The sequence below is a fragment of the Lissotriton vulgaris genome, chromosome 2_2, assembly GCF_964263255.1.
Source record: "Lissotriton vulgaris chromosome 2_2, aLisVul1.2, whole genome shotgun sequence".
In the NCBI taxonomy this organism is placed as follows: Eukaryota; Metazoa; Chordata; class Amphibia; order Caudata; family Salamandridae; genus Lissotriton; species Lissotriton vulgaris.
Window position 1 is genome coordinate 103,837,022 of NC_141688.1, and position 20,624 is coordinate 103,857,645.

At 44.6% G+C, this 20,624-nt stretch overlaps 1 protein-coding gene across 1 annotated transcript in view; it reads right to left on the reverse strand.

Annotated features, from left to right (window-relative positions):
- The window catches only part of ADAM10 (ADAM metallopeptidase domain 10), a 542,337-nt gene that overhangs the window by 419,460 nt on the left and 102,253 nt on the right, over positions 1-20,624 (reverse strand). The window contains exon 2 of the mRNA XM_086959374.1: positions 10,127-10,277. Coding sequence (XP_086815500.1) covers positions 10,127-10,277 — 151 coding nt within the window. The remainder of the gene's footprint in view (positions 1-10,126; positions 10,278-20,624) is intronic.

Below are 20,624 nucleotides of genomic sequence, written 5' to 3' on the forward strand. Positions count from 1 at the left end.
TCAGGTCATGAGCCAAGAATGAAAGATTAAACAGTGACCTTTGATATGAGATGGGAGAGAGATACAAATGCCCATGTAATGGCTGAATTTCAAAATGTGAAACGACAGCACCTGGAATCAACACCGGCTTCTCTGTGTATCGAAATTGTGTGATCCTAGGCAAGTAGTTTATTTACAGTGCCTCTTTTTTTCTTACTAATCACAAATATTTGAGTTGAGGAAGCATGCTGTACAAACACCTTTTATGTTTGATTTAATAGACTGTAATGTTTTCCCATCTATAATAAGAATATAGGCCACATTCAAGGATTACATGAATACTGGCATGCCTCTTGGCATTGGTGTTAGGAGGAGAGCCATTAAAGTTTCTAATAAATATCACATTTAATAAATATTTCTCTATGCAGGGATATAATCAGATGTACTAAGGTGAAACACTTCCACAGGTTGAGAAAATAAAATATCTTTAAAATTCAAAAAGTATCATTTTTACATCAGGTTTGTTGCAAAATATACACGCCAGAGGTTTTCATGGCTCAGCTGGTGTGCAGACTCTTAAAGCCAAATCAGACCGATGGCTCGGCTCCCCCCATTAATTTGCCTGTGAACCCTCCTCCATTTGCACCTTCTGATTAGTCTGTCACTCAAAATTATCTGTAAAAGTTGAGGACTAGATGCTTGGAGCTTGCCCACACGCACCAACCGGAGTACTCCACCTTCAAGGATTCTTGTAGCCGAGACAAAGAATAGTGGGTGCAGTGAAAATACGTTTAAAATAAGTGATCCCGTGGCAAGGACTCCAGGTAGTCATGAGTACCCAGGAAAAACTAACAGCCGGGGTGGGATGAGTCAGGCATAGATTCAGAAGGGGTGTTTGGTGTGGGGGACTCCCACAATACATTGGTTTGATAGTTGGGTCCGGGGGCCAGAGTTGGGTCTGCTATGTCCCTGTGTATTGTTCTCATCATTCTCACTTCACTGACAGGTTTTATCTTTTTGGATCGGGATCTTAAACATGCATCGTGATAGGTTTACCAAAACAGTAATAAATCTGCAGCCACAGATGTATTCCTTGAATAGGTGCAAATGTACTACTTTTTAAAATTAACAAACATTGGCAGTAGTAGGCTTAGAAAGCTGCACTACTCAAGTACAAGGACAATCAACCACCCAAAAGGTGATGGGATGAATGCTTGCAAACAGTTTAACCAGTGGCAATCGCTCATGGTACCATGCCAACGCATCGTTCTTCACCCACTGGGCCACTCTAGAAAGAGGATGCCACCTACTGCAAATCAGCCAGCCCCATTTCTCATGCAAACAGTACATCCGAACCTTGGACATCTCATTCCTACACTCTGCAGCCCACTGCGCTTTTTAGTTCAGTAATTTGAGATTCAACCTCCTAAATTTCACTGACTAAGCTACGCCTCTGTGGACAGACACATTCACAGTACAACGACCCTTGATAGTTGCTCATATGAAAAATCTGAATAAAATATTGCAAATATGGACAGTTGAGAGATAAATATCTCAGTGGTCAATAGTGTGAACATAACACTACAAAAGATCATTTTCAACCTGCGTTTCCTCTTCTGATTTGTACCACTGAGGTCAGTTTTAGAGCTAGGTACCAACAGTGTAGGGTGTGTAAAAGACCCTATGCCATAAATTATTTGAAAAAGAACAGAGAGCGGCCTTTGCGCCTGCCTCCTTTAGTATCTGTAGATTTGATTTTTTACTGCTTGCTAATGCTTTGATGGGCTGTCCATTAAGTCATGTAACGCCTGTGCTCAACTTGTGTGATCTTGTGAGACACAGTAACCGGACAGATCTACAGAGAATGGAATCCCATCTAACCAGGACTTAATGTGATGAGATTTGAAGTTAATTTTCAGGTGGTGGATGAGTCACAGAAGATGCAGCATTGGCATTACAGATTACATAATGTTTGTTGTCCTATAGTTGTGAGGAGGCAGTTGAAGTAAGGTGCAGAAATGTGCCTTACAATCAATTTGACATCTTGTGTCTCTACAGTCCTGAAGAGGCCGATGAATTAAGAAGTGACTTAGAGATGGATTTATTTATTTATTTATTTATTTAATGCCATTTGTAGAGCGCGTACAATTACCCTTAGGCGTCTCGGCGCTGATACCCTGTCTTTGGGTATGGCATGAATATGCTGAACAATCAATATTTGTTCATGCTGACCCGTTCCACTGCCTTTAGGTGGATTAAGGACTAGAAATAAAAAAGAAGCAACTACTGCACCTAAAAGACAGAGAAGAACAAGTCATGGTTGAACTTATTCGTGTACTTTTATGGTTTATGTTTTCAGTTACGTACATAAATGAGGTTTCTGTATATGTGAGGTCAAAAATCAATTCATGTTATTTCTCCGTAGGAATACTTATCACAATTAGGTGTATGTGTGCTGCGTTGATCTTAAACAATAACAATGTGTTTTGAATAATCAGAACAGAGATATATGGTGGTGACAATGTTTAAGTATGGTAAAAAATATATTTTAGATTTATTTTACGGCTGCAATAACAGCCATAAAAGTGCGTATTAAACACAGTACATTATTGTAAAAGCAATCAATGAGATGAAAAAACTATTTAAACAACTACACGGTCTTAATAAAAGAATAACTATTCTAATAGATGTAAAGAAACATCAATAATTCATTTATCCATGTCAATATCTCTTTCTGGTGAGTAAAGAGCATTAAATACAATTAATCACAGCATAATACCTCAGGGCTACCCAATTGCTGTAAAAAGTGAAAGTGTAGTTTGTAATTCAGTGTGGGCTATTTGATTTACTTTGCTGACACATTGACACTATAGTTGCTGGTTTCTGCCTTTTATTGATTACACAGTGTTTGCTGTTTCCTATGCCTTACTTAACCGGTCATAAGGGAACATAATTTAATCACAAATGTCTTTGTACTTTCCTTTGTTTTACTTTGCAGTCATGAGAACATGTACAGCTTTGTTCACAAGGAAGTACAAACACATAGGCCTTCTTAAATATGCAACATAAATACTGGCCCGTTGTCAAAAGTATCTACTGTGCATAACGTGGTGGTATTTAGCTGCCACTCACAATGCAAACCTCTTCTTCTGGCACCATTTTACATCATCCTACTTTGAAGGTACAGCTTTCATATTGTTGAGTGGCAGCTGGTGCGGTCTGAAAGTGGTGAGCGTAATACTTGCCAGAAATGTCAATAAGCCAGCAAACGAAGCAAGTCAGACTTCATCTATGAGAGTTTGAGGGGGGTTGCATTTAAATGTTGTAGAAATGGGATAAAATAGTGCATTTAAAAGCAGAATGTTGATATAACTTGCTAATAAGTCATAGGCCCTGAAAAGGGCATTTGTTATTGGCAGCTTGTCAACATAATGCCGTAGCCCATGTGCACTCAGCTGTATTTAGATGTAGCAGCGTTCATGAAAACGCTGCATTCGTGTTTCCGTAAGCACTTCCTGCGAGCAGGCCTCTGTGGGCTTCTGATGACAGGAGGATGTCACTTAGTATATGTTAAGAACTACCTCAGTGCACCAACGTCAGCATTCTGTCATGGGTATGCCGTTATGCCATGAATAACAATACGTCAGTACCAGGATTTAGTCACCAATACTGTCCATATACCATGGTTAACTCGCATGTTAAAAATTACCTACATGAGGTCAAAGCCAACATTGCATAGTTTGCTTCCCCCATGCTGTTCCCACCAAACTCATGCAAGTCGCTATTGCCTTCTCCGAGAACAAGAATTACCTCCAATATATGGAGCCAGCATTTTGGCACAGGTATCCCATAGGCCAAGAACAACTTCCAGGATGTCCAGGCCTGCATTACACAATGGATGACGTCCTTTATGAGAAGAACTACCTTCCATATGCCAGTTACTGAGGGTGCAACCTTAAGCCAATGAGTATGCTATGGCCAGCTAACAAACACTTTTGCTCACTTACATGGTCTCGCTCATACAGCCCGTCCCTGTTTTACTTTCTCACCCACTCACTCTACCTCACACACTCTCTCACTTCCATTGTCACTTATACGCAAACCAACTTACATTCACTTATACTCACAAAACACATCTACACAGATTCACTCAACTCTTGTGTACAGGTGCTTCACTAAGTGTTCATTTGGCACCTCCGGGCCCGGATGCAACTGCACCCGTTCCAATGATGGATTGATTGCTACACCCTTAACTCATTCCCGCTTCTAACGGTTCTCCAATTCACTCCCTTTCGCTTATTAACACATAATCTTACAAACTCTTAGTGATTCTCAGTGCCTTTCTCCTCAATGACACAACCACATCAACTCTTATTCTCACTCAAACCCATTCATTGTCAATCACTCACAAACCCATTCATTGTCAATCACTCACAACCCCATTCATTGTCAATCACTCACAACCCCATTCATTGCCAATCACTCACAAACCTATTCATTGTCATTCACTCACAAACCCATTCATTGTCAATCAGTCACAAACCCACTCATTGTCCAACACTTCCAAAGACGCGCTCATACAGAGAAACAGCAGTGGATTGTTTTCTTCTTTTTGTTTACTCACTTTGCTTCTTTTGCTGGCCACTCTTTTTTGGCAGCCGCAGTGCAGGAACCAAACACTGCACATCAGAACCAGCAGGGCTTGATTCCAGACGACAAACCAGACAAAGCAGCAGGGCTTGGATTAAAAAGAGGAAAGGCTAACTTGGACTCATCCTCCAGTGAATGGACAGGACTGGAAGAATAGTCAGATTAGAAGCTGGGACAGTCGTCGCGATCATGCCCTTGTTGCTCCATTTGGATCGTCCTTGGCCTTGGGGGTCTATAGATGTGCACTCCAACAGCCCCACTTGAGCAGATAGACTGCACTGGCTGAGGCAATCACTGCATGCCTGTTAAATATTATGGACTGTGCCTGTGTGAGGGGACGTAGCTAAAGTACGCCCTTGCACAACGCAAACATCCACATAGAGTGCAGTGTTTTTAAACAGCCCTCTGTGGATGGATCGTGCCTGAGCTTCCGGTCACCAGGAGTCTAGAGAGGCCTGACCTGCGCACTGGCACTAGGTTTTCCCGGGCTGTCTATTTAATTTATAAGTGTTGGTGAAGAGGGTTGGGCATTAGGTGGCAGCTCACAGGTGGGCGAGCTGCACCCGGATGCTCTTGTTGACATGTCCCCAATGAAAGTTGTGGTCTAAGCCGTTTCTTCATCACAGGATTTTCCTTTTTAACCCCTTGCGTGCGGCCGCGATTCTGCGCCTGTGTGGCACTTCTAAAGAGTGGGTGGGTTCATGACGGCCCCCAGCACACGCCCACCGTGCTGCATGGCGGACGGGTCCGTCATCAGCATGCAAGGGGTTAAACAGCGGGAAGTGACATTTCCCCTAATAAAAACAAGGACTGATTTGTTTTGTCAATGATGGCAAACCCTTCCACTTTAGCCTTTTCCATGGAAGTAAAATGGGCTAGGAAACCTTACCCTTTCTTTTTTATTTTACTATAAGTTCATGTAACTTACCTTTTTCTTCACAAAACAATCGAAAGGACTAAGGATAACCTCATAAAAATCTCGGATTCAAAAATGTTAGAAAAAATATAAAATCAGTCAAATGCATAGCAATATAGCACTACCGATTCAGCAATTAAACGTTACGTTTCAACTTCGAATATATATAATACTTATTATTAGAAGTTTGGGGCATTACTCACAGGTTACAGAGAAGAGACCTTGTGACAAACATCCTGTGTGCAAAGGGTGCCCTTTTATCACACATCTAAAATCAATGTTACATCTGGGCTGGCACCTAGAGCCTCATCTGAGCTCAAGAAACAGGCTGTGTGCTGTTAGTGGGTTACAGAGGCCATGGGACCACAATGCAGTACTGCCTCTCATGGGTAAAATGGTTGCCATGTTTTAGTGTGCAGCACAAGAATATCATGAAATAACTTGGGACCGGCATGGCAAACCTTGGCTCTGCAAAGCACTGAGACCTGATGTTCAAGATGTTAACAGATTAGCAACAGCTACACATTCCGAATTCGGAACAAAGTCAGGAGTGTGCAATACGAGACCCCCTTAGCCAACATGTGACTAGGATCAGAAAGAAAGGGCCTATCTGGATCTATGAAGTGCCCCTTTGTTCTATCTGCTGACTAGTCATGTGGGCTTCGGAAGTGTGTGGTTTGATCACCCATTCAACAGTGAACCACGTGAAGAACAGCGACAGCTTCCGCAACACAGAGAGATGGAGCAGAAACACATGAGCAGGAAGGAGAACAGTCTATCCGCCCTAGGCCTCGCTCACCCATCTTTAAATGGAATGTGACATGGATTTAGCACATGACTACAGAAGAGGAGGCTTGGTGAATGGTAATGTCATGCTTCTGTTCAGTGCGGCCCGTTTAGTAGAGAAGGGAGTTAGGTGCAGTGGATCACAAGGATTTGCCCAGAACTGCACAAAAAGGAAGTCCGAGTTAAGATACTTACATTTGAAATCAATTTTGATAGTTTACACGCTAGGAAGAAACACTGCAAGTTCAACGCTGCTATACCTATATCAATGCTCGGGTGTATCAGGCATTGGCCACAGTGTTCATGAACTCCTATGACAACCCTTGACCACTGTCACACCTTAGGCTTTTCCCCATTCCCAGTGCCATAAAGAGGAAAGATGGGGACAGCATCCTTATTTTCCACTCCTAATTAAAGTGCAGTGCTGGATCAGAACATGTTGGACACCCCTGGGGCACCCAATTCCCCCCGCTCTTTCAGCTCTCACACTGCAGATGGGTGTTTGCCATAACCTCACTTCCTCATAGTCCCTTTCACCAAACAGATGCCGCACTCAAATCTGTAAGCAGAGATCCCTCCGCTGCTTCAAGTTTCTAATAAATATTCAAAAAATATAGGGCATTCCACAAATATCCTGCAGAGCGGGGGAAATGGGATAAAGAGTAAAACTACGGGTGTTACTTTTCTTTTGGGGGGGTGGGAGGGTGTAGTCTTTCACTATCAGCCACAGGCATCTCATAGCATCTCAGGAGCATAGTAATGCAGCCAGTGTTACAAGTCTATACACTGTGAAACATGCCACACAGACCACAAGCCATACAGGGCGCCGCAGGTTTATATTGTACAGGTCACTGCATTGGCCCAGGTGCAGAAGTCATCTAAATCACTGAGCAAAAAGTGATCACAAAAACATCACCAATTATGAACAACTGCTCCATCAGTAATGGCACTGGGATAGCGGTACCAGGAAAGCAACCCATTTAGGGAGCCAGCAGTGGCAGGTGGCAGTAGTGTATGCCACGGCACATCCCACTCGTGGCCAGTATCTTAATGAACCTTCTACTAGAAGACATCGCTTCCAGTGTTTACTTAATGCGGAGTGATGATCCTTCGGTAATCTTTCGCATATAGCAAGAGTCCAGGCTAAAATCCACGGAAAACAAAGGACTAGAAAAACTCAATTATGATAGGGCTCAAGTCATTAACATGCAGCGGGAGCTCAGCCTGGGATTATGCGCAGCAACAGAACAAATTCAGGAAGTATATACACAGAATTAAACAGCTTAATTTCAGATGAATTATTAAACTATGTTAGATGTGTGTGTGCTCAATGCTCATTGAAAGTCTGAGCAAAAACCAAACCAGTTCAAAGCTGCCTTATGAACTACAACCGCAAATGTAAAACCAGTGTGCATGTGGTGCACCTTGTCCTTCACAAAATAAAGGTACTTCTTAATGGTTTGTTAAAAAAAAAAAGACATTTTACAAATACGATAGTGCACTGATTTTTGGGTTGTCTGTGACCAGAGAGGGCCACCGATACCTTCACATGCCTGGGTAACGCTAAGGGTAAGTAAGAAAAAATACCTAGTCGTGACCAGAGTTTCAACAGCCCTTCCTTCTTTGTCCGCATCCACACACACAACTCGAGCCCACAAGCAAATCGAGCCATTTATCTGAAGCACCTTAAATCCCATATGGCGCGTCAGTCCACCATCAAATGCCTGCCATTTCAAATACATAAATGATTGCAGAAAAGGACCGCTCAGACCTGTTCATTACTTGAAGTGCCTGAAAAGGGCCATCCAGCGTAGAGGGAAAAAAAAACAACTTCTCTTGGACCGCTTCTCTAACAATCACCAACCAATCGCCAATAGAGATTCTAAAAAGTTAATGTGTTTGATGTCTGCTGGGGTTTCCATTCACCAGCTGCCTCTATTTAATTGTCTTTTCAATTTGCACGTGTTCACCCTGCCCAAGAGAACTCGTAGTGATCAAAATGTTGATTCAACACTTTGAGAGAATAGTGGAAAGTATGAATGTGAACCGGTCCTCTGCTCAAATGTCCCTTCCCTGGTAGGGTCCTCTACATACAAAGATAACATTACAGACAAGAGGGAGGTTTCTTCCCCACTTTTGGACCAAAGCAGACTAGCTCGTATCTCGCCATCCCAGGGTCCACGTTTTGTCTCTCAACCTCATAGTCCAAAGTCTATCCATGAACTGTAGAAAGAAGACACTCGTCCTACACTCTCCACAGCAAGATGGAATGCCTTCACAGTACTGGAGAGGAAGCCGTTTCGGGTAGGGGTGTAAAGTGTTCGAGCCCTACAGTAGGAACAGGTTGCAAAAATGAATTGGTCTCATCTCCAAGTTATAGTTAAAATGCAGAGCTGGTGAGTGAAGAAAAAGTGCATCAGGACAGCTGGAATCGGTTATTGCATCCTCTCTAGTTAAGTTCTGTGCTTCAAAATAGGGACTGGCCCTAAAGAGGGGGGCTAAATAAAAGAGTCAATGGTTGTTCATTAAAGGCACAGCTGGTTAAAAAAAAAAAAAAAAAAAAAAAAAAAAAAGATTGAGAGGCCCTGTTACAAATAATAAAAGACACAGAACAGTTGTGTTTTCTTTGACGACAGCAAGCAAATAAAAGCTCAAGAAAGAAAATACATTTTCTACATTACACAAAAACTACAAAACACAAAAACGGGCAAACTAGGTTTACAGAAAGTTGGGGTAGCAAGAGCATTGCTTCTCGGCCTTTTGGCTAAGATCACGTACTGTAGCTGGCTGGCTGACCGGAAGGCAGGCTGGCTGGTGAGCTAAGTTGGCAGACTAAGTCGGCTGGCTAGGCTGACTGGCTAGACTCGCTGGCTAGACTCGGCTGGCTAGACTCGGCTGGCTAGACTGGCTGGCTGTGGGGAAGAAGACTAAGCAAACATTTTCTACAGGAGATGAGGCCTCATTCGTGAGATCTGCGGGCATGAATATAAGGCAATGGTGTGGGCAGGTACAGGTATCAAGAAGCATTGTCCAAGCAGTGGGCGGAGTTTTAATGCCAACAGTGAAAAAGCTTGGAAACCAGGATAACTGCAAACCTGGAGCTTTGCCACGAAGAATAGAACAAAAAGGAGGCACCTGATCCCCTCCACTACAATTCGAGGTGGAGATCAAGAGGGCAGAAAGATGGTTACAGAAAGAGGTGATCCGGATCTTTGCGGGGAGCAGAACGATCCTGCCAGCATCAGGAATCTAGTAGCCAAAGCGAGGAAACCACAAAGAACGGGCGTAACAGAATCATACTCTCCCACCTGCTTGAAGATCTTTATCAGTTAAAACTGTATTATTAAATATTGATGTTAAAATGTAGTTAATAAAATAATGACATCCATAGTATACCCATGTGTACCCCTCTGTTGACCATGAAAACCGCTATCCCACTGCTGGACACAGCAGAGGCTGCGAGAAATGAACGCACAACACCTGAACTCTAATTGAGATTAAAATGTGGTATCTGCCACGGTAAACCTTACATGGATTAAGCCGGTGAGTCAATCAATACAATAACTGTTCGAAAAACCATGGTTTGCTAAACGAAAGATTAAGGTATCCATAAACCAATGATGGTGGAACGGTAGAAATCCCAAGCATTACTATAACAGAGGGTCACTAGAACGGACAAGACACGACAATTCAGGACATGGCTTGACTGGCATCAACATGAGCAAAGCATAACATTTATGCACCCGGTTACATACCCACTGAACATTCATTACAGTGAAAGATAAGCAGCCTTACCTTCCGTGTGCATGGAAATCTAAGTGTATAAACTGTTCCGCATGGCTCGCCGCTCTTTTGGCACGATTGTGTTTTTGGTGTAAGGAATCCGTGTCGTAGGACAAGCCTTCATAATGCCGGATGAATTTATTCAGGGGTCTCCCATACTGACCTGCGGAAAGGATAAGGAAACCATTACAAATGCGATATTCTTCAGAGTAACCGGTCAAACACCACTTTAAGGTTAGGCCGAAACCAGAGACTTTTACAAGACAATATAATAGCTAACAGTTAAAACATTTAGTCAACTTTAGATCCCCAAAAACTTTTGCTCAAACACTACCTACAGCAGAAGAAAAAACTTATAGCAGACTACTCCAACCACAAGCTTCACCAGACAATATCTCTACGACCTCCAGATACAAGAAGGTACAAGATACAATATGGTAAAAACAAATCAATATCTTTTCTCCGTCCTGGAGGCAGAATCCTTTAGAGAACCACAATATGGTAAAAACAAATCAATATCTTTTCTCCATCCTGGAGGCAGAATCCTTTGGAGAACCAGAAGACAACAACCTTAACGTAGTACAGCCAGTTTACAGTGCACAATTCCTATGCAATGTTCAGTAAGCACCGCAAATTGCACTGCTTGGATAACCATAGTGAATTCAAGCGCTATAAAACCCTCCACCAACTTATCAAACGTTGGTCTTTTTGTGTAACAGTGAGCTGAATCCCAATGGAGCCAGAAAAAGGAGGAAGCAAGTATACAATATTTAGAACTACACAGGTTAGTAAACTCGGGCATTCTTACAACTATACTGAACACTGAGGGATTATCAGCAAACATTTCTAAAATTGCGCCGTGTTCCCTGAATTGAGAATTTACCATCTAGAGTACCTATTATCTATGGTCTTAATGTTTTTGATCCAATAACATTGATCACAATGGCAATAGTCACAGGTTTCACCACCAAAATGTTAAGGTTTGTAACCCCATATTTTGCAAAAACCACCACTATGTAACAAATGCTAGGAGAAATGTTTGAGTAATATTTAAACTCTGCTGAACAAATATCCATCATGTCTGATGGGGCAGAGTCTCTGATCTTACTACCATAAATATTTTAGTGGCACCCTAAATTTGTAGCGCTACAGGGAAACCCAAAATCTACTAGTTCAAGTTCTGAAATTCAGAACAGCATTTTGCTGGGCTTAATAAGTTAGAAAAGTTCAGTCCCTTCACCGAGAGCGGATCGCCCACTTTGCAGGCACTGGATGGAAGCATCGCACATAACTCGCTGCAGCATGACCAAGACCCTCGGCGTTCTGTGCCCAAGCACAAGCCAAGGCAGAGGTCTATCCTTCACCTAGCCTGGGGAGAAGAGCAGGTCAGGGGCTGCACTGGTGAGGGATTGGCAAGCTGGAGTCTCGAGGGCACGCACACATTTGAAACTTCTGTTCCAGATGCAAGAGCTAAATGAAGAGCCCAGCACTCACCACACCATGAAGCTGTTCCAACGCCCCCATCCCTTCACTTGAAGAGCTGCTGGCGTATTGATCCTAAATGCACTATGAATCCACACGTTCGAGTGTTATGAGGCCTGCTGTATTATACTAAAGGGTACAGATACGACTTATTCATCTGTATGTTTTATATGCTGAATTTTGGCAATGGATGGTTACTGAAGCAGCATATATACCTGGAGAGACACACCATCTGTTCAGGGCGCCCAGATACATCATCGATAGTGGTACTCTTTCTCAACCAGAACTTCAGACTTCTTCCTTGAAATTACTACCTGGTGTACGCTTGTGCAGATGCTGAAAGTTCCTGTAAAGTATTGTAGTACAGAGAGAGAACAGAAGTTCGCTACAGAACAGGTGCTTTGTGCCTGGGCAGTATCTCTTGAGTACACAAATGAGAAATATGGGATAACTGATCTACTAATAGTAGGTATGTTATACGGAGTTTTATTTTTACATGTAGCCAATCCCAATAAGTCACATGGCTAATTAGCAGGTCGGTATTCCGCAGACCATCCGACTTCCATGCTCCTGTTGTACAAACAACTTCACTATATTGCATACCTGATGGCAAAAATTGCACGTCCACCTGAAAGCTACAACTAGACGCCTCGCAGAATGGGCGTCAGGCACAGTGGGATGGGCAGCAGATGGGGAGCGTGCCCATTGCAAAACAGAAAGCCTCCCTGGCGAATAGTATAGCAAACAAATGTTCTACTGCCTCAAGCTTCATTGTACTAATGTTAGACTGACTCACCTCCCATTCTCTTGGAAATTACTGAACCTACAAAAGCTTACTAGTGTCCTTTCCATCTCCCTTGCCCACCCATGTGATGCAGAGGCTGCTACCTCAGACAAGGAACAATGGTTCTTTGACACACTGCCATATACTACAGTGCCAAGGATGCCAAAAATGCATGTAACTCGTTAAGACGGATTTGTGCTACCCACAACTTTTAGTTGATACAATAGAGACATTTTTAGGTTTTGCCTGGCGAAAGCTGCGCTTTCTGCGCAGCTTTTTCGCGCAGGCGAAAACCTGATGAGAAGTGTAGTGTGCTTTGGGTCGGCCCTCGTCATTGATTGGCTGGCTCCGTAAACGGAGCCTTGCCATTGGACGAGGGGCCTGTCCGTCAATGCCGGACCAGACACGGGGGCGTTCCCGAGATTCTTAGGCTTTTGCCGACGTCACGCGACGCCGGGAACGCCCCCGTGTCTGGTCCGGCATTGCCGGCACCTCCCTTGTTTTTCCTCATGGCCGCCTTTCGTCAGCTCTCTCCTCCCCCTTTCCCGCCCCCTCCCGCTTCTCTCTAATGCTCATGGCCGCCTTTCGTCAGCTCTCTCCTCCCTGGCCGCCTTTCGTCAGCTCTCTCCTCCCTCTTTCCCGCCCCCTCCCGCTTCTCTCTAATGCCCGCCTTCCTGCTCCGGCCTTTCCTTTCCCGCCCCCTCCCGCTTGTTTCCTCATGGCCGCCTTTCGTCAGCTCTCTCCTCCCTGGCCGCCTTTCGTCAGCTCTCTCCTCCCCCTTTCCCGCCCCCTCCCGCTTCTCTCTAATGCCCGCCTTCCTGCTCCTGCCTCTCCTTTCCCGCCCCCTCCCGCTTGTTTCCTCATGGTCGCCTTTCGTCAGCTCCCGGCCTCTCCTTTCCCGCCCCCTCCCGCTTGTTTCCTCATGGCCGCCTTCCTGCTCCAAGGCCGTCGTCGGCCGTCGTCAGCATCTCCCAAAAAAGTTCAAGGTACGTGTGCTAGCAAACCTTTTTTTGTGCGTAAGAGCGCTCAAGTTATATAAAAAAAATTTTTTTTAAAAAGTAGCAGATGCCTGCATTTCCGTTTGGCAGGAAGGGAGCGTAGCTAGTAGTGTTGCCGAGTGGCTTCAATCACCCGAGATCCACACCGGGTCTTCCCCCTTTTTATTACCAACTGCACCCGTGGACCTGGCCACTTTTTCGCGTGCATAATAAATAACTTAGTGTTGCATGCAGCGCGTGCGGAGCTTATTGGTATAAATAAAGAATAAGAAATCAAATTACATAGGAGGAACACGAGCAGCTAGCAGTCGCAGGAGGGCTCTAGACGGGCCTTCCCCTCTGCCCACAAGTTTTTTCTGCGGATACCGCGGACCGCATTCTTATCCCCGGCACCCACAGATGGGACCGAGATACCGAGGTGGCGGCATATATAGGGGAATGGAACCTGCAAGCACATTTCGAGGTAGTGTTTACAGAAACCCAGCTCAACGCATCCTAAGGAAAGGGCACAAAAGGAACATGGCGTACCGAGCAAGGTCCGGTAAGAGAGTACAAAATGTATGTTAAGATTCTTTCTAAAGCGAGCAGAGAGGCTATCCCGCCCCTCGGGCTACCTTAGTAGCAATGGTGCTCTAACTCAAGAATATAGAGTTCGAAAATGTCCCTTGGTCATGGTGTGATGAAAGGTCAGGAATCATCCGAAATTAAAAGTCCCGGCATAGAGGACCACTTCCACAGGCCACGCAAATAGGCTTAGTCACGGCACCACAGGTTCAAGGTGGAGCAAGGGGTTATCACACCTGTGTAGTTAGTTGGGTCATTTGAATGCCTTACTGCGGAATTATCAAAGCTAGAGAAGTGATTTATTGTGCTACTGAACGAATGAACATAAGCAGTTGAAGTACTCTCTTGAACGATTCTGATTGCTCGAAATAGCGTGGGATTTTTAGTCACTAGGTTAAAAAATGTTTTTCACTGTTAAGATGTTTTAAAACTCGTATTTATAGCATTTCAAAAAGCCTTTGAGTCCAGCGGGTGTGAAAACAGCTGGACACTACGCAGTGGGTGCATTACCGGAATACGTTCCTTGCCACCTGTTTCCAGGCGTCCCATTGTGAGGCAGCGCCTGGTGGCTCAGTGGACTACTGCTTCCATTGCCGGGGCCTGTGTCCGACATCATGGTCACAGGTTTAAGTCCCGGCGGGTCCACCCAGCCTATCATTCATCTGGGGTCGATACACGAGTACGAGTTGGGTAACAAAAAAGAGGTGTTGTTCAGCACCAAGGTGAACGTGCGTTGTTAAAAGTACATATGTTTGGTTATGTTCAACGAATGAATCTGTGTGCCCCTGCTTGTGCCTCTGTGTGCCCCTGTTGCCTGCTTGTGCCTCTGTGTGCCCCTGTTGTCTGCTTGTGCCTCTGTGTGCCCCTGTTGTCTGCGTGTGCCTCTGTGTGCCCCTGTTGTCTGCTTGTGCCTCTGTGTGCCCCTGTTGTCTGCTTGTGCCTCTGTGTGCCCCTGTTGCCTGCTTGTGCCTCTGTGTGCCCCTGTTGCCTGCTTGTGCCTCTGTGTGCCCCTGTTGTCTGCTTGTGCCTCTGTGTGCCCCTGTTGTCTGCTTGTGCCTCTGTGTGCCCCTGTTGCCTGCTTGTGCCTCTGTGTGCCCCTGTTGCCTGCTTGTGCCTCTGTGTGCCCCTGCTTGTGCCTCTGTGTGCCCCTGTTGCCTGCTTGTGCCTCTGTGTGCCCCTGTTGCCTGCTTCTGCCTCTGTGTGCCCCTGTTGCCTGCTTCTGCCTCTGTGTGCCCCTGTTGCCTGCTTGTGCCTCTGTGTGCCCCTGTTGCCTGCTTGTGCCTCTGTGTGCCCCTGTTGCCTGCTTGTGCCTCTGTGTGCCCCTGTTGCCTGCTTGTGCCTCTGTGTGCCCCTGTTGCCTGCTTGTGCCTCTGTGTGCCCTTGTTGCCTGCTTGTGCCTCCGTCTGCCCCTGTTGCCTGCTTGTGACCCTGTTGCTTGCTTGGGACCCTGTTGCTTGCTTGTGACCCTGTTGCTTGCTTGTGACCCTGTTTTCGTGCCTCTGTTGCCTGTGGGGGGGCTCGCAGCGAGCCCACAGTGTGTGGGGTGGGGCTCGCAGTGTGTGGGGGGCTCTGTGTGGGTGTGTGTGTGGGGGGGCTCTGTGTGGGTGTGTGTGGGGGGCTTTGTGTGGCTGTGTGTGGGGGGGCTCTGTGTGGATGTGTGTGTGGGGGGGGGTTTGTGTGTGTTGGGGGGCTCTCTGTGGGTGTTGGTGTGTGTCATTTGCAAGAGATAAAGCTAGTGGCATTGTAAATGACAATGCCATTTATTTATGTTAAAAAAAAACAAATAAAAATAATGTCAAGAGCAATGCCAATCGCTCTAACTTTAACAAAGGCAAAACCATTGCATTGTAAATGCTTGTTAAAAGGTGCCCCCATAATTAAACCTGTGGATATTCATTTTGTAAGAAAACCTCAAGTCTAAGTACAATGGTCCTGCATTTCAGGTCCCTGTAACACAATTTTTCAAGCTACTACTTACTGCCATCACTCTGTAACACAATTAGAAAACTGTGATAGATTAGAAACATAGTTCTACAGATTTCCTGAGCCAGAAACACGTGTACACAAAACATTCGCTGCACCCAAGACAGAACTAAAGAGGTAGAACCGTACAAGCATTATGAGCCAAAAGTCACAGATGCTACTCAAGTTATGCTCTTCATTGTAATAAATAGTCTATTCCTTCTGAGCCCCATCTCGTCTCTCTCATGGCAAGGAATGAAGAGAAGCAAGATGACAACCTATATGGACCAAAAAACCTCAATGTTGATTTTCAGTTCGCATTCACTGCACCTTGAGACAATGTAGCAGAAACAGCTGAATCTCTGCCAAATAAACTCCAAATACATTTGAAGTGATGGGTGGATCTCAACCAGGAGAGGAGGTCTCCATTGTAACTTGTAAACAGAGCAACCCTAAGAAGTCATTCAAGAAAGGATTAGCGGTTTTAGCCAAGACAACCAGACTTGATAAGACCTACATGAATCCTTGCCAAACACGCCAGTGCAATTATCTCTATACTGGATTCATACTTCAGGGTGGAGTTTACAATACGCAAGGAATAGTGGGCAATGGACCCCAGATGAACTTCAGCGTAGTCGGCGCGGAAGATGTTCTGGTGTTTTGTCAAAGTGACTTGAGTGGTGGTCTTATCCAGTTATAGGTCGCTTCGCCTACCAGGATGAGGGGCAAGAAGGAGAACGTGCATTTTACATGATTTTATTTGTATGAGACTATACGGAATCACTTCAGGAGTGATATAGGTCCACAGCATGTATGCATGCACTCTATACAAGCAGTCACAGTGAATGCTGAATGTTGAACTGCGACAAAGCAATCCTGCAAGCATACACAGGAATATGAAGCCAACATGAATGATCTTAAAAACAGTCTACCCAGGAACAATAGAGGTGAAATCCACAGGTGTGCACTAGTTACAGTCAGCTGGCGCCTCAACGTCACACCCTGGGTGCACGCACTCAAACACTCTAGACCAGCTGACCCCAGTTTAAGAACAACTGCTCTAAACGGAACACAACAAAGATAGTAGGTCAGAAATCAAGGCAGCGATGACAAAATGAGAAGCTCTGACAAATAACCATTCACCACTCTGCCATCAAGAATTCTAATTACCAGACAGATCTCAGACTGTGCTTGATAGGGTTCACCAAGGAGTGACCGCGTCGCAGCCCATGGCATCCCTTCATGAATGTCTTGTAGGATCCACCCAGCACCAACAGAGGAGCAGGCCACCACGCGGCACGCACACTTGTTACAGGCAGCCTGGATGGTGCCCTCTACGTCACTGAACAAGAGCAGTCACATTTCCAACTTGAACCCTACAGGGTGGCTACATCCTGATGAGACGCTAAAACGAATCATTAGCAGCAGCCAGACCACTGAACACGCAATCCTCGCTGTGCTGCGTCTTCCCTTGAGGATAGCAGGTCTGAAGTTAAGGTGTTTTTGTATTTCTGCTAACTGATCAGAGAGAATTTGGCAAATAGTGTGAATTTCGCACCAATTAACTGAATGTTTTGCAACGTGCCCGCTGAGAGCTCAGCTCATCTGATGCAAGTGTTCGTGTAAATTCAAAGTCTGCTGATGGGTTATGGATGGGTAGATAGGGCAGAATTCATCGAGCAGTCCAGCCAAAAGCACAAGTGACGACTTTGAGCCTGTTCTAGCAATGTCATTAAAAATAAAGAAAAAACATTTGATTGTCAATGAAAATTACTTGATAATTGTATGCTAAATGTCTGCCTTAGTTTCTCAAACAGGGCTATAACCCCTTAAGTATGCATTTTTTTTATAAACAAAACCCTAATGCAATCCTAAATGAAGGCAGCATAAAATTAACAAAAATGACATTGCTACTTAAGTAAGAGTTGTGTCAAGACCTTCGATTGCACTTTACGGGTTATTTGAGGACCCAACATGCTTGGCACATTAGATCTTTCAAAACACGGGCCTACTGGAATTCAAATTACACTTTCGATTTTCATAGCACCAGATGTACAGACATTGCACAGCCCTTTACATAATTGGAACCGCAAGTACAACGCGAGTCTGCGGCAAATTAACTTTGAGTGTATGCAGCTCGTATTTTTGTGCTAATCAAATGTGTCAGCGGTGAATCAAAAGCTATAATTGTGCAATTTATCGGAACTGGATCGACAGAAGGTTAATTGAGTTTTGCAATCAGCCCGAGACTAAATACTTGCACTTCCTGAGCCCACACCTTATCCTATTAAAGCCAAAAGATAACGACTGACTCAGAGCCATGAGGTACACCAGAGCTACAACCTTCAAAAGAAATACACCGGAAACAGTGGCGTTTGTGCAAACCGAGGTTTCCCGGTCTGGCCTCTGCCATTAGGGCGTTTCCAGAGCCCTTTCCGGGGCATTTTCAGAGGAGTGTGACAGACTCTTGAACATGGGTTTCCACGTTTGCATTTTTGGATGGCATTCCTGTGTAGGTTTCACAGGAAGTGTTTACATGCTGGATTTTATGACCTGGCTTGGCAGTTCGAACAGGACTGTTCCCATGAGGCACTGGGTCAAGACTGATTTGCATAGGGCTGGGTCTAAACTGGTGTGTCATGGTGAGTAAAAGAACGATGGATTTAACCCAGATCTGTGACTGGGGTGAATGTTTGATTTGTTCCGCATTCAGTCTATCATATAGGTCTCTTTTGGATTTGAGCAGGGAGCAGCCATGAAGGATCTGGTTAGCCATGAGAAACCTCTCCAGACACTAAGGCCTTGAAGATCAGACGAGTGCTTTCTTAGCCCTCTTCATGCTTCCCATGCTGGGGAGATATTGGATCCCAATGTTCATGGCCGTAATTGTTTGAGATGTTACGAGGAGGGTGCAGCTCCAAAGGCAGGCCCTGGAGCAGAACTGTCAGTCTTTGTAAAGGAGTATTGAGTAAAGATGCTGACAGAGTAGTCAAAAGGTAAGAAAGGAAGAATAAGAGACGGTACAGTCACAAGTTACAAAGCATGAGCAGAGAAACAGTACCATGCGATGATAAACAGTCAGTCAACTGCTTGCACAGGATCTCAAATGTGTGGTTCCATTAGTTGATGCCTTAAATGGTTTAACTAAAGAGATACCTAAACAAGTCTCCAGTTACCCATGCTGGTCAAGTGTTCGTAGGTTTAGTTCTGTGGAGTTATTTTGTTTATCTGTGGACTAGACTCAAGATGGTGACTCTCATGAGCGCAAACAGGTGCCTTTGGTTTTACATAGAGAAATGGGGCATGTTGGACACCCACTTGCATATTATTTGCTCATGTTGTCCATTCCACAGCTTTGGGTCCATCACAAGCTCTGGAGGCTTGCCATCGCTTTACAGAGATAGAAAACCTCTCAAGTTGGCAGTCACTGTGCCATCTAGTAGCTAAAATGTGACGATGTTGGAAGGAGTCACTCAAATCACCACCCTCAAAGGTTGGCTACAGAATATTGGTACCCCAGAGATCAACTGCATTTTCTTATGGTTCAAGGTTATCCCTGCACCTTGGCACAGTGCTAGTAGTGTGTTAATACTGAAATCTAGATTTGATTGCCTCTAAGGTTAGTGAGGGGGTACCCATCAAACTCAAGATGCCCTACTGCACCTCCTGCCATGCAATTAAGCACAAAAAAGTAACTGCAGCACTGATAAAGCAGTAAACCCCCACATATTCCCAAGACCATATATCAAGGGATATACTCTGGTTGGTGTGGTTTCAGATTGCTGTGTTGAAAGCACTCTAAGGTTAATTCCGGTTCAGAGGTTGGACACGCTGTAGGCACTGAGGCATCTGCCGTTGTGTTTTCATAGGCAAGGAACAATTCAATGCCTGCAAGAGTTCGAACCACAGCCTGCAACTTGTTAGCAGTGGGTTACACGATTCACACATCCAATAAGTCGTAAGGCAATACAGCACAGAGTACATAATGTTTTAAGACAGAACCATCTTCAAATGGGTGCTACATCAGGCCATACCCTTTCGAACTAGAGATAATACATCAGAGGATGGTCAATTCCTACTCTCAATGCAATTCCAAGAAGGCCTGGAGCGCACCGTGGTGCATTTTGATCTTTAATTCTAGTCCGCAATAGAGAATGTTTCTAAGACAATTCAGTGGCCATAGGTGATACAGCCGTAATTACAATAGAGGCAGTAAGTAGACAGACCCAGTAATAAAGATCTGTGGCAAGATGTTGTTGAAGGCTTCATAAAGTACACGTAGCAATTCTGTAACCAGAAGTATATGCATTAGAAACGCGTGCTCTGGGCCATCTTGGACTGGAGACTTCCAACCTTCCAGGCCAGAAAATAGAGCACTATTAATCTGATTGGCAAGTAACACCTTTTATTTATGGTGCTAGGTCGCCGCAAAAGGGTTGTACGATCCCTATATAAAAACAAATTACTAGATTTATTTATTTTTGAGTTTTATATAGTGGTAACTGGGCCAGAGGGCATCAAAGCGCTTTACAGGGTGTCAGAGAAAGTTTACAAGAGGAGATTCATACAAGTACAAAATTAGAAACAATAAGGCATTAAGCGGACAAAGAGTCATGAAGGTATCAATGCTGCCCTGTTATGTACCTTTGTGTCTCTTTGAAAGAGATAAAGAGGGGAATTCATATGAATGAAAAGTTAAAAAACAATACAGCATTAAGTA